Below are 15657 nucleotides of genomic sequence, written 5' to 3'. Positions count from 1 at the left end.
CCGAAAGCGAACCCACAAGCCCCACCTGTTAGTTTATCCCCTCCGCTCTCACAGATATAGTGGCACTTTAAAATCCTCTTCATTTTAAAGTGGCACTTAAATTAGTTGAGGACCCATGCACCTAACTTCTCATATTGGCCTCGAAAATGACCTCTTTTATGAGACTACTCTCAGCATACCACCACTGTAATAATGAAGTCGCTTGATAAGATTGTTGTATTTTATATCATAGGTATTACCTTCATGTAATCTGTAAGCCTCCACAGAGTCAGCCCCTAAGACAAGGATCATTATACAGGTTTAGGAATAAAGCTGTATAATCTCTGAATAGTATTGACAAGGGGCTAATTAAGTGTAGGCTTACATGGAAGATAGACCCTGACGTCTCAATATTGGCAGGCATATCCTATAATTATGTCCATGGTGTGTGCGGTTGGTTATGATGTAGCATAGGGATAGTAGAGTAACATTCTATTGAACTAAGTTAGATCTAACATGATCCTGGGTGCTACACTGTACATTTGTGTGATAGTCTGTGTGTGCCATATTAGCTAGTATTAGGGTCCTCATTCAGTAACGAACATCCATGTCATAATGGTTTGCATGATGAGAAATCCATCGGCACATGTGATATTGCTCTTTTCTTTCATTTGTACTATTGTGCTACAATTGCTTTCAGGGAAGAACGTCCCTCTCATGCTATGATCAACGTACGCACCCTGATAATGAGCGACATTGGCAGGCTTTGTGTCCCCGTCATGAGCGCTGAATGAAGCTGTAATCTGATTGAATCAGATTACCAGTCTGATGATTGTGTGACGATTGAATTAGCCAATCGGAACCCCACTTCCATGTGTATGTGCTAAAAAAGCAAACAAGTGCCGTTCTTCTCAGCAAGCAAAGAGTAGTGTTGGTTTGATTTGCTTTGTTGGTTATTGCCATGTGCATGTAAACAGAGGGTGTTTTGCTTCCTTGCTCTTCAGCATTTCTTGGTATATGATTAGTTGTGTATCAAAGATAACATGTTTGTGTAGAAAACTGTTTTCTGCTCATTCTACTGGAGTAAGTAGCATGTGTTGGGTGTGTGCAACTGTGCATATATATAATTTGTGTGAGTAGGTAGTTGAAAAGACACCCTGAATTAAATCAAAACTTTTACTTTTAACATCTAAACACTGTACAAATGTTAATCACTAGTGGTCCATTCCCATGTAACGAATGTGGTGGGAGGAGAAAATGTTTGTGTACAGTAAGTTCAGAGTATAGCAATGTATGAGTGTTATTTACCTTTGGCATTTAATGCGAATGATTTCTACTCATATTAACAGAAACTTCTCTGACTTCAATAATAATGTTATGACAAACAACAAGTAGATAGAAATGGGACTAGTAGTTTGGACTAATAAAATTTGATATTGGAGTTCTGGAGCGCTTTTTTTTTTTTTTGTGCAGTGCGTAGTTCAAGAATATGAAATTGGGATCCTGACTGGTTGATTGAATCGTGTCATGAAATACCAGCGCCTTATTCAGTGAATAAGCCACTTAGTATAATGTGACCTGATACTTTTTATGGCGTAACAGCGCAGCACAGGTATCGCAAGTGCGTAAGAAGCTTGTGAAAAGCTAACATAGCTACCAGAAGAGTTTTGCATAACTACACCTCTCTTTGACAGTAACTATCATATCTGCTTGTGTTTGTCTGTTGCTTGAATTTGAACTCTAGATACAAAATGTTTTTGCTGATTATCAGCATAATGTAGTGTCTGTATTTCCAGCTTGTCCTCATGGACAAGAAAATAAACAGACCATTCATCAACAAACAAAGTCCATGATCATCTGATAATGAGGGCCATGTGAAGTATGTGCATGATAACGCTTCGCCCATTCTGCAAATGTAACCGCACATTTTTTTAAAGAACAGGCTTGAAATCTTTCGCAGGATGGTACTTCGACACCACAGAGCTGATAGTAAACCCTAATATAGCTCCATGATAGCCACAAATGGTGTGTGCATGGTCATGATTTGTTGCACACACACGATCGACCCTCGGCCTCATGAATATGCGAGAATTCACAGCATACAAAGCGCAAGGACTTTGCCTGTTGGTGAATAGTCTGTATATTTTCTTGTCTCTGTCCTATTCTAACATAGATTTATAACCTAGAGTTACAAATCTTTATTTTTTTTCATCTTCACTTAGCCTGTGGGAAAATTGGATTCATCTGGTCCCGTCAGAAAGTGCGAAGAAGATTTTGAATCACGATGGAATGCCAAGAAATGACTGCTTGGCAATTATGGTCATAGGTTTAGGAAATCTCATCAGTAAGACGCTGGAGTACAGACAAAACATGGAGGAGTGAGCTGTTGACTGTGCATTCTGACAAAACCAGATGCGCCCAAATTTTTCTCCCAAAATGTCAGTGCCAAGTCCCTCATTTTCCATAAGCTATGATTCTATCAGAAGCGTGGATTCCTCCTGCCATTGATATTATAGGACTCAACCATATCTTTTGAAACCAGGCATAGATCTTTAACAGCAAAGAGAAGAAAGAATTTTAGCGAAGGTGTGTTGCTGCTGTTAGATACTTAATATACTTACAAATGTCAATTGTAAAAGAGATGCTAGCTGGTTGTAAAGGATTCAGTGTTGAATGCTATAGTCGACCCACTAGTTAGTGGAATGGGAGTGTTTGGTGGGTACGTAGCCGTAGAAGTTTGTGGAATTTACATTGGAACCTTGTCTTTCATTTAGGTGTTTTTAACTTGATAGAGAGAAAAATTATGCTGTGGTGTGTTTGTGTGCATAGAGGGGTGTGACTGCAAGTGGGATGTATGTGCTGGGGTGCAGATGTATGTTTGTGCAAGGGGTGTGTTTGTGTGCAGAGCATTAGAGCAGTGAGTTGTGGGATACAAAACCCTAACACCCATTTCTTGTTTAATCGGATAACCATTTCTATAAAACATTTCATCGGCCATGATTCTTTGACTTTCGAAACGTTTTGACCATTCTTGCATTCATCACATCTTTTTACAAACATAAAACAGTCATTTTTGTGAACATTTATCACCTTGAGTTTTGTGAAAGAAAGAAACTGGTTCAAAATCAAAAATTGTTACGAGCTTGCGCAACGATGATATTCATTCCTTAAATCTTTTCACATCATTGGGTATGTGTATTTGACAGTATAGTGCATGTACCAGATACATATATGAACCAGTAAACTAGTGTTCATCTTGGGCATGAGTTTATCTAATGTTGAAAAGCAAAGTTATTATTGCTGCCTAATAGATGCAAATTAAATCCGTAACTTAGTATGTGTAAATAATTTGCATGCTGAAAAATTACCTTAAATAAAGTAGAATGACCTAAATAAATAAATCCCACATCAAAAAAGAGTAGATAAACACACATACTGTTAGGCAAATTGCATAATTATTTGAGTTAATTAACAAGGTTCCACTGTATATTTCACAATCTTTCCTTCAGAGCAATCTGGCTATGGCAAGGCACCCCGACAGAACCGAGGAGGCTACCACCCTTACAACTGTTAACGACCCGACTTGCCTACCAAACAGGGGAAGCACAGGGCCACCGAATAGGTTTGCATGCATACCAAACCATAAATAAACACATTTTTTATTTATTAAAGTTTATTTATTGTACTATTATTATTGATTTATTTATATTTATAGCCAGAGCCCCTTATTATTATTAATATTTTTTTATTCCTGTTTATTATTAAGTTTAGCATGGTTAGGTGTGTGTATGACAGTGTTGACAGTTTCTTGCATGCGCAGTTTGTGTTTCTCCATCCATCCATCCATCCATTCCATTCATCTATTAACCATCCGTTTGTCAGTCAAGTTTTTTTGTCTGTGTGTCAGTTTCTCCGTTCATCCAGTGATTATATAGAAAACAGGGCGGTTGCCGTTTTATCCATGTGTTTCTTTTTTTATCTCTTGTTCTGATCCTTTTCCCCAGAAAAATGACCAAGACAAGGAAAGGCTGGCTACTCTCTGACCTCTGACCTGAGATCAGAGGTCATGCAGTAACCTGAGATGGATGACCTCTGATCTGTTATGAACTTTTTCTCCTTGATGTCTCTGATTTTTTGATAATTCCTGTAAATGATATTATGTGTTACTTCACTCACTTTTCAGATGGGGGCTACTGAGCCAGGGAAACAAGACACACTACACACAAGAGGTGAATGATCCAAAATTTTTAAAAACAAAATCTTGGAGCCAAAATGGGCTTTTTTATGTCTTTAATTATTCTTCCGTTCAATTAAGACATAAGTATAAAAGCTTCTGATAATTTGTACTTTAAAAAAAAGATTGCTAATATCTTTTGTTTTAATTTCAGCTTTTAGCTGTTATGAAAGGTCACGTAAGTGACATGTTGTGTTTGGTTTGCCATGGGCATATTTAGTAGCTAATATAACCCAAGCTCTATGCAGCTTGAAACTAAATACATTGACATATATGAGATCAGTGTTTGGCTCCAAGGGCGTTCCTCTTTTTTGCCTGCCAATTAAGTAATTATATCCAAATTTTGCACACTTTGTTTGTTGATATTGTGAGTGCCAGCCTCACCTTGCTGGTTGACCTTCAACTCTTCCATTTGACCTTGCACTTTACAATGATCCACAAGTGCCAGGTCTATGAGACAGTGTAATTTTGAGTTTTTCTGCAATGCTCAGTATAATATAATAGCAGTCACAGAAAGTAACCTAAAATCGCTAGTGATCAAGCGCAGTGGTGATTGCACAATGCTACCATAGTTAAGTTGTGACTAGAAATGATGCAAGAAAGTTTGATGTGAAGAGAACTGGTTGTGATTTGTTGTACCAAAAATGTCATACCAACAACTTCTGATCTAAATATTGGCAATCACTTGACCAATAAAGTGCCTGATGAAGACTCAGAAAATATCAAAACATGCTATGCTCGTTGTGACTGCTTGATATTATACGGGCATTGCTTAATCTCACTGGCTACTGTATGGTTGTTGAAAGTGATAGGTCTAATGCTAGTACTTTCTTGTGAAAAGTAAAACTTTATTTTAGCATATCATTTTATGCAAGCCTCATTAGCTATATTTGTACTTGCACAAAATCAAATCATGAAAACTTGTCACACAACCTTGCGCTGTGGATAAAGCAAAGAAGTTTATATACTGCAAAGATTGCATGATTGCACACATTTGCAAATTTGGCCTCAGCACAACAAAATGCATTGTAAATTGGCTTTCACAAGCTTTGAAATTATACATCCAGGTTTCCAGACATAGCATCGATTATCAATGTGCTAATGTTTTGGTGTTGCTAGTTATGTAAAGTAAACAGTTCATGTGCAAATCAGTGGCTCTGCGGCACAGAGACGTATGTCCACAAGTTGCCATGTCTATGATTGATTGTGATGTTCATGAGTTTACTCAATGCCCAGTAGGCCCTACATACCGTGTACGATTGCATGACTTGCATGCATACATGAGTGAACTTACGCATGTCTCAGGCAGTCATACACAGCAGCTAATTGGACATACGTCTGTTTACCGCTGACCAATCAAACTGTACTTAAGATACTGAATATTCCAAATCATTTATATTTGGACATGCTTGAAGAACTACTTTCATTGATGAAGTAGAGTCCAAACTTTGGTTCAGATCCAGCACAGTCAAAAGCCAAACAGCCAACATTGCATTTGCACCATGTGCAGGGTTTTTGTTAGAGTACTGCTTGATCTAATCTACTACTAGGTGGAATATATTTTCTTGTTGCATTGTGTACTGTTTTAGCTAGCCACCTATCTGCCAATAATTTTGAATAGATCAATTAATCCTATGTGTGTAGGACAGGCTACATTTATGTCTTGGATTATAGTTATTGAAATAATATTTTTGAACTCTAAAGTGGACCAGACCAAGATCATAAATGATGGCCATAGTATAGCAAGTCATATTTAAAGTTGTTTAATTCCCAGTAGCCTGCTGAAGCTTAGATAATATGTGACCATCCACCACAACTAGGGCTCAACCTAAATGCTAGGATCATGGCTGACCTAAAAAAAAAAAAAAAAAAAAAAAATTGAATTTTGCACATTGTTTTGTGTTTTTAATCTGAAAATTGATACACATAGTTTTCATGTCATACTCGATTAATGATATCAAAATACATTGAATTTGAATGCATTTTGATATCATTAATAGAGTATGACATGAAAAACTATGTATCAATTTTCAGATTAAAACACAAAACAATGTGCAAAATTCAACTTTTTTAACAATTTTTTTTTTGGCAATTTGGTGCCGGTACCGCTTTCGAAAAAAGTTCGGTGCCGGGGCGAATTTCCGAAAATGAGAGCCTTAACCACAACTGAGCCCGGATGTCTCCAGTGCCACTATTGAGATATTGAACTTAACAATAAACAATAGGAAACAAAGGATTTATTGACTGTTTTATTGATTTTCACTACTTAAATGTCAAGTATTATAGACATGATATACATCATTTTAAAGCTAATTTCAAGCAGAATATTTTGGTTGAATATCTCAAAAATGATGATTGGCGACTTCAGGGCTCAGTTGTGCTGGATGGTCACATATGTTAATCCTTACACCAGGCATATTTTTGCGAGGGGTCAGGAAAGAAAGAAGATGAGGAGAAAGCTTAATTTCTCTGGTGTGGTTTTGAACCAGGGACCCCTCATGTGCCAGACAATTTCCAAATCAAACAAAAATGCCATGTTGCTTGGATCATTTCTCATTGTCACAAAAATGTTTTGATTGTTTTAGGAAAATGCAAAGAATTGATCAAACATTCAGTGCATTAATGACCTCATTACTACTGTCAAATTGTCTCATCACTGCTATTGCACCATTTTATTAGATATGTGCACATTACACAATGACAAACTGGGCAGAGATAAAACTTTCATGTATCCATTGCCATGCTGCATTTGTGTAAGCCGTGTGAATATTTTATGGTTGTGTTGGTACCATTTTGTTGTCAACAGAGCAAACTCAGACCCCAGAAATTGGGACTGAGCCCTAACAATAATCAATATGACATCACATGTTAGCCATCGTGTAGGTAAGCTCAATTTATACTCCATCGCTGAGCGATGAGCGATTGGTATTTGAGCAATGAGGTACCGCGCTTTTCCCAACGCAACAAAAATCGCTCTACCTCATTGGCTAAAAATCAATCGTTATCACTTAGTGATGTAGTATAAATTCAGCTGTACATGCAGGGCTTTCTTGGGTGACTTCAGTTTGATCCTTCACGCATAAATTCATAACACTGTGCCAACGCAAGATAACAATTGTGTGATGCATGTGGTGTCGATTCTCATAAGATGGCAAAAGGAGCCTCTTTTGACATCAGTGTGGTTGTGTGTTGCAGTCTCAGTTGTCTGGTTCCAGTTTGAAATCAAACAACCATTTAGTGAAGAAACTGAACAAAATGTGAAACTCCTTTACTTGTTTAGTGAGTTGGGAGCCCAAAAAATGTGTTAAAAGTGCTGGTGGGTGATGGTGTATAGCAAAATACTTTTTAGTGATTGTGCATGTGTGTGGGTGCATGCTGGGGTGTGTGTAGATCATATTATGTAGGGGTGTTCTTACGCTGGAGTCAATTCATCGTCTAATTTGACGACTTAAGCTAAAACTTGTTACGGGAGAGGAAACTGAAGGATTTGCTTTCAATGAATAATAATGTTTTGTAAGTTGGCAAAGTTGCATACCGGTAATACACTTAAAGGAGTATTTCGTGATCCTAGCATCCTCTTTTTATGACATTTTTCAGTACATATCCACGAAAAAGCATATTCCCAAAATTTCAGTTGATTCCGATTTTTGCGTTTATGAGTTATGCATGATTATGTGTATTACACTGCTCCATAGACAATCGTTGTAATTTCGTTCTGGTGCACCAGAACGAAATTCAAATTTCACGATATCTTTGCAAAACGAATTAATATGCAAGAAATATTTTGTACATAATCATTATGGAGCCACATGTTTCCAGTGATATAAAAATCTCGACTTTTTTTGAGAAAAGTGGGGGGATGAGGCTGTGGATCACGAAGTGCCCTTTAAATAGTTTCATCAGCATTGAAACATTTCCTTTGTTGTCACCCCTCCATGATACTGTCCTTTGACTCCATCCCATAACCATTGTATTACATTGTTGTTGTAGTGTTAGACTGTAGTCTGTTTGATTCTTTCACTTGAAAATGTTACCATGCATAACATGTTGTCTGAAATGTTATATTAGCAATTAACAATGGTCGTTTAACTTGTAAGATATTCTTTACCGTAACAAATCTTAATGCTATTACCAATGCATGCATATTTCGCTAAGAAGTTGCTGATGTAGCATGATATAGGGACTCACCTGTGTAGGCATCTCATCTGATCTAACTAGATGTATACTAGATCGGTGGTTGATGCACCTGAAGTTATGATCTTGTAGAACTTCTGTCAATTCCTGATACTATTACTATAGATAATCAATAGGTATCATTTGATATGTATATTTTTATGTAGCTGTGCTGCTAGCATAATTCACTAGAGCAACTGAGCAACACAATTTTTCTTCGGAAATTGCACTGAAAAATGCAAAGTGATTCATATAAGAGGGTCACACATCCATCTTGTGCACTTTGTCTGCAACAGAAATGATGGATAATATTTTTGCCAGTATCTGGGTGGTAGACAGAAAATCATTTGTGTAGAACTCCACAGCATTAGCCTAGCACAGAAATCTTCTTGATTGTACAGCTTTATTCCATAAGCTGCTTAATTCCTCAATAGAGTCTAATGTCTGAATGTCTTTTTGATGTTAGAACAATGACCAATGAAATGCCATGATTACATCATAAAATTATATGTGTTTAATTGACCTTTTCAGTAAGTCCCATAATTCTTTGCGGTTAAACCTAATATGTCATCACACCGATCGTTACTGCACACTTCACAGCTTTCATATGCTGCAGTAACGATCGGTGTGACTTCTTATGATGCACATCGGTGTGACTTCAAATGATGACATCTCAGCTCTAACCACAAAAGAATTGTGGGATTTATCAAAAAGGTCAATAACATTTGCAAGTCTTTTGTGGAGATGCAAATTTTTAGAATAATCCCATTATATGTGTTGTCTGTACAGAAGTTGTATAAAGAATTTGCATTGTTTGAATTAGAACATGTATATAGATAATTGCTTGAAGGGATGCAATACTTTAACACAAACCTGAGAAGCAATTTAGCTGGTAACATATAACCGCCAGGTTTGTTATTAAATTGCAAAATTACAAGCCCGACTTAACTGGCTAATGCAAACCACCTTAACCAACCACATATTGTCAGTTATAATAGGCAATTATAATAGGCTTTTTCAAATTATGTTTCACCTGAAATGAATTCAATGCCTGTGTGAATGTGTGGCCATTTGCCATTGGAACTAGGTTTAAGGTATCCAAGGCTTTAAAGCTGTAATTATATGGATATTTTCTGTAGTAGTGTTTGAATGCATGATATTGTTGTGGTTTGACAAATAATGTCTTTGGAACTGACTTCTTGTTCCATATTCCTTGACTGAAAATTTATTTTGCTACGGCTATTTTACCAATAATTGGTTTTAACCACAGCATGTTACATAACTTTCGTAATTTGGGAGTATTCCAAATTCACCATGGTTTTTAACTTTCCTTTTGTATCTTTCAGACTTCTATTCAGATTACTGGGGTGTTACCGACTACTCATCACGAGGGCGTCGAGGCCGCCGAGGAAAGGCACCATAAGAACTCTATATTCCACCTTGTACTGGAATGAATTATTTTCTCAAGAAAAAGAAAATTATTGGCAACGACATAACCACCAAGTACATACATCAACTTTTACATTATCGAGACCGTGCATGGGGTTGACAATTTGCAACTGAGTAGCTATTTGCTGCATACTGAACTGATCATGAAATATATTTTAAGGGGTCTGTGCAAGATGGCCTTATCATCAATAGCTGCCTTAGATATTTAACAATTGCTGCATTCTAAATTGTATACATCTCAATATATTGACATCTGGCAGCTATTGAAGATAGGGCCTTCTACTGACCCCTCGCACTACTGATGAACCCCATGCATGGTTTAGAAATAGAATCATTGCCTATGATTATCAAGACTTTTGTTATACCATACATTTGATGTTTGCGATTTTTGTTACAATTTTTTGTTTACGTGTTTAACACACACAGACACAAATATCGCATTCTTGAGCAAATGCCACGCTAATGCCAGCTTATTTTCAACACGTATTGATAACGATTTAAACACAAGTATGTAACTAACAATTTTAAGCATGTTGTTTATATTAAGTGGTAAAAGATAATATTGTTTGGGTAAAAAACATATTAAAATAGATAATAAATATCTTAGTGTGCATGTCATTTAGAGAATAAAAAAAACAAGTATCATTGTATTCAATCGCTGTTTAAATGAAAACAATTTTTGAAACATCTATAATCGTAGTTTTATTGATATAATATAAAAACGAAACAGGATATAAGATCAGTTAACCAAAAGCCTACAGTGTATGATGATTTGGGGTTGGTTAGCAAACACTGGCTCCATAACTCCATTTAAAGACGCCTTCCGAGGCCGATTTTGCTCTACCGGCTCTATTTTTGGTCAGTTGTGTTGTGCATGCCGCAACAGTTTGTGAATAATTCCCAGTCTTGTTGATGGGATTGGATGGAAAAAAAGTCCCTTGATTTTGACTGAATTGTCGGCAAAGTAATGTGATGTCTTTTTGTGTTCTTCTCTGATACCAAAGATATATGATAAATTCCTTGCCTTATGTATCATATTGGTGGTACCAGTAGATGTTTACTTGTTTGTTGTGCTTGTTACCATGGTAACAACATGTTCTCGACATATACAAACAAAAAAACAAGGGAAATTTTGTGTTACAAAATAGGCTGTGTGATAAAAACATGTCGTCTTGATAAACAAACCTATATATTGTTATCAATGTGTAAGATACAACTTAACTTAACCAAGGAAAGTTTATATTTTTATTTGTAACAGTTTTACTCCATGCCTATTCTACAGACGCTTGCATTCTTTAAAAGAATCTCCCTCCTGTATAAAACTTGCTTTCGCGAAGTGCCCTGTTTGAAGTTTTATAAAAACGCTTTAAAAAGACATTATTTTAGTTGATTATTATAAGTTGCCAAATAATGTATGTAAATCGCTGTATAATTATCTTAAGGTACGCTTGTTTAATGGGTTTTACAGAAACATGATCAATATCAACCAGCGTTGTGATTTTTAAAGCTTCCATGATTTGATGCCAAGCATATATGTAAAGAAGTTTTGAAAATCACAAGGCTCATAATAGTATAATACTACAACCACCTTTGACACACAAACAGTTGTGTGTGCTCAAGAAATAGTTTTGGTGCATAGAATGAATTATCAACCGGATACAGAAGTTATTTGTGATCAGTGGAACATATCCAAGAAGAGATAAATTGAGTCGAAAGAAGGCAAGAAAAGTAAGTGCCTTCATACATGTGTTTCAAAATGTGACCTGCTTTAATGAAATGAGCATAAAGTCGCAAGTTAGGAGCTTCTAAATGTTCAACTGTTCTTTGCTTGAAGACACCTGTATTGGTAGTGGTATGTCCTCTATGAATGGGGACAGAATTGAATACATAGTACAATATATTATGTCCCTATTCACAAAGGACATCTCACTTACTATACAGGTGTCTTCAAACAAAGATCAACTCAACAACAACTCAAACCTCCCAACTTGCGACTTTCAGCTAATTTCTTGGTAACGGGTCATGAATGTTCTCACTTCCAATGTCATAGTTCAGTAACCTTTATAGCTCAAAATTTGACCTCAACTTGTTAAGGATGAGTTTTTGTAGCCAACAAATTAAAAGGTCATTTTATGAGTGTACAGATTAAGGAACTGTGTCCTTGGAGATTGGCCTGATTTAGATCTTGATGTCAAGGAAGTCCTGTGCAACTGCTGCCATTTGTTGGATTTTTAAATTGGATATAATATGATTATCCATGAACTTGTCAGACATTGTGAGTTGGTGGCTCTCAAGCTTACTACACCTTTTAGCAGAAATTCTTTTGCACTTTGTTGCTGATGTAGTGGTATGTACCGAGTAAATACATGTAGGTAAATAAATGGAAGCCTTGATTGGCGACTTGAATCATATTATGTCATGAGATATCAGCTCCGCATTCACAGAACAAGCCATGTAGCGTTGGCAAGTGCAAAAGAACATGTCGAATGCTCGGTGCCAGAAGAAGGAAAGTGCAATAGCTACCCTGTGAACATTTGGCAATTTACACACAGTATATTGTACTTATCTACACATGGCAGCTATTGCACTTACCCACTTTTGGCGCTGAGCAGTCGATTTTGGTGCAAAGTGTAGTCTGGTGACTTGAATTCCTCCTGGAAGTAAATTGGTTAGAAATTTGGTTAAGATTTATTGTATGAAGTTGAAATGACAAATGGTGGCTATTGGAATAGGACTTTCAGTGCCTTAGCGGAATGTTCCACACACAAACATATACTATACCCCCTGAGCACTGCCTGCCAATCCAACATTCCCTCTGATTGGTCAATTATGTGATATCTTCCCTTTAATCACCAATCAGAATCGAGCTTTGCAAATAATTCACCCCTATTTTTTTGCGTGGTGAAATTATTTTAACAATGTTGCTGATTGGCCCAATCAATAATGAAAACTTCTTTTTTGGCCAATCGGCAGGTAGTTCTCATGGGGTTAAAGCAAAGTTGCGTACTTGTAGATTGGTTATCATCATTACAGAGAAATTATTATTAGATGTTGCTTGGTATTGACTGGGATTGTACGTTGCCAAGAAAACTTTCGGAAGATGTGATAATATAATGTCATATTTGAAATCATCACAATGTATATTATACAAATTGTATATTGAAGTACATGAACTTGTAAGGAAAGGAGTGCAGAAAATCAAATATCTCGAACTGGGTTTGCGTCTTCAAAAGATGCCTTTTATATATTTCTCCAATAAGTTTTATCACGGACACGCTTTGTGATCAAACACGCACGGTTTGTTTTATGCCATGGCCTAGCCGGTCGACCAGCTGAGCTGGAATTACAATTTGAATGAAAGGAAGGAACTGACTTTGATTTTTTGTACTCCTTTAGTTACAACGATAGATGAAACAATTTATGATGGATGAAAACATGTTGATGTGTGCGGCGAAGAGGTCGGACGGAGGTCACCGTGGTGGTGAAGTTGTATGTAAACTCATATTGTAAATAATAACCGCTTTTATTGTGGCATAGGTGGGGCATTTGCTCAATGTAAGATGCTTCTATAAATGCTAAGTAGAGATTAATCTGTCATTAAAATATATATTTTTTTTTCTTTCAAACTTTGGTTAAGTTACAGATGGCTTAAATGAAATAAATCATTCCTGTTGCGTTTTAAAAAAACTCATTTGACTAGGATTAAGCATAAAACCGTGTCTCTGTTTTGTAGTCCACAGTAAAGTTTTTGTTTTTTTGTGTGTAAATCGGAGATTTAAAGGAGGAGATACCGTACTCTTGTTTATATGTACAACAAATGTATGTTTTATTTGGTTCTTGGTTTAAATGTGGAAAATGTAATACTGTCCTTGTTTTGTTTAGTAAGGAAGCTGGCAGGCTATTCCAGTTGAAATCCATACACCCTTATGGAAGGCATCTTATCTTCCACACAGGGGGTGTAGATTCAAAATGGGCTTACCTGAATATGTGACTCCATCTACAGCTTGTGTGTGGAAGATCAAGGTCATGTTTTCCATATGGGGTGTATGCTGCCCTTCCATAGCAAAAGGGCCTAACTAACAATTTTTCACGACAGGAGAATGTGAGTGAAAATGCAAGTTAGTATATACTGCAAGACAATCACCAAACATAAACAGATGTATTGCATATGGAATGAATAGCAAGACATTTTTTATGTCACTTAAATGAAACAAGAGGTGCCGATATCTCCTGCTTTAAATATCTGGTGTAAGTGTATTACAGCTATATCATGCATGACTGGTTGTGCAATTTGTTAAACCTCTAGAATAAGACAAAAACAATGGTGCAAACTGCCACAGAAAAACATTTTTCACTGCGTTTTAGCCGTGCATTCTATCACGCCGGACAAGCTGAACAATGTGTTTTTTGATGGCGCTATTTTGTATGAACCAGTTTTTTAAACAAAATATATGTTTTGAAAAGACATGTGTCACAGACTTTCTTTTTGTTTTGATTTCAGTTTTGGGATGTTTTCTTTTTGAGTAATTTTCCTTGTGTTTACTGTTTGAGTTCAGGCTGTGTAGTTACTGTTATAGAATTTGTGTAAGAGGATCATTCTTGGGCCCCCCAAAAAACAGGGTTGTTAGGTTAAAACCGCCCCGGTTAAAACCGGTTTAAACCTGGTTTAAACCGGGCAGTTTTGACCACTAAAAAGTGGTCAAAACTGGTCAAAACCCATTGTGATACTTAAAAGTCACCATTTAATGCAGTAATTCAAGACAAATAACTTCCCAATACAACCCAAGCCCATTTACATGAACAGAAAGGAACATTTAGTGATAATACATAATTTGAGTTAATAGCATTCTGAATATGCTGAAGTGACATCTAGGCGTACCGGTACATCATGATGATGTACATACAGTAGGCCTGTAATGTAAAACTTTACATTTTAACATTACTCACGAATTACTAGCAAGAAGGTAGAAAATTTTGCGTATTAATTGTTATTCTTGTTAACCATTGTTTTTAAGATATCAACTTCCTAGATAGCCTATATAACATACAAAATAAACAGACTTTGCATTTTTCTTCGTTTTTATACAAAAATAAGACTAAATCAATAATTAGGATCATTTCTCAGGGATCAGTGTATGATTTGGTAACATAAATAATTAATCTAATTAATATTAATTAAGTCAGCAGTATAAGAAAATATAAACGAAATGGAATTTGGTATTGTAAATTGTTAACACGGATTGTTAGAGAGTGTGCAGACTGCTACTTTACCATGTTTACAAAATTATGAGATCTCAAGCAAACTGTTCCTTTAAGTTGTTAATTTGACTGATCAAAACCCAATTAGCATTGGAAGTCATTAGCAAAACTATGTAATTGCAAGAAGTTTCTTTTCTATCACAATCACAGTATTTATGCCATGTGGAATCGTACTTCTTAGTATTGACCAGTTTTGACCGGTTTAAACCAGGTTTTGTCCGGTTTTAACCTGGTTTTAACCGCTTTGTGGACAAAACAGGTTTTGACCGCCCAACTTAACAACCCTGCCAAAAAAGGTTCACTTGTCCGAAAAGGTAAGGGTGAGGGTCATGGTTAGAGTCTGGGGTCATGGGGGTTGGTTTAGGGTTGGGTACTAGGGAACTTGTCGGACTAGCAACACCTTTTTATTTTTTGTATTGAGCCAATTGGAAGTGTTGTAAGAATAGATTAATGGGAAGGGGGGATTAATGTTATATTGCCAAGCGATCTAAAATAATGCTTGTTGGTTACTCAGATGATATATCGTGTACAATCTGAGCCACTGTAAGCAAGAAAGGCAGTGT

The 15657-nt window shown here is 36.4% G+C and overlaps 1 protein-coding gene across 4 annotated transcripts in view; it reads left to right on the top strand.

Annotated features, from left to right (window-relative positions):
• LOC140171633 (uncharacterized) overlaps nt 1-14300 on the top strand; it is a 28432-nt gene extending 14132 nt beyond the window's left edge. For 2 of the 4 annotated variants that reach the window (XM_072194918.1, XM_072194920.1), the window contains exon 8: nt 9733-14300. In XM_072194918.1, the coding sequence (XP_072051019.1) occupies nt 9733-9809 (77 nt within the window). In that variant the 3' untranslated portion in view covers nt 9810-14300. Of the gene's footprint in view, nt 1-3488; nt 3602-4162; nt 4209-9732 lie in introns of all 4 variants that reach the window. The other 2 variants (XM_072194919.1, XM_072194921.1) reach the window with 2 other exon arrangements.
• The last annotated feature ends 1357 nt before the right edge of the window (nt 14301-15657 follow it).

The sequence above is a fragment of the Amphiura filiformis genome, chromosome 15, assembly GCF_039555335.1.
Source record: "Amphiura filiformis chromosome 15, Afil_fr2py, whole genome shotgun sequence".
In the NCBI taxonomy this organism is placed as follows: Eukaryota; Metazoa; Echinodermata; class Ophiuroidea; order Amphilepidida; family Amphiuridae; genus Amphiura; species Amphiura filiformis.
Note: the sequence above shows the minus strand (reverse complement) of the source record. Positions and strands in the feature narration are given on the sequence as shown.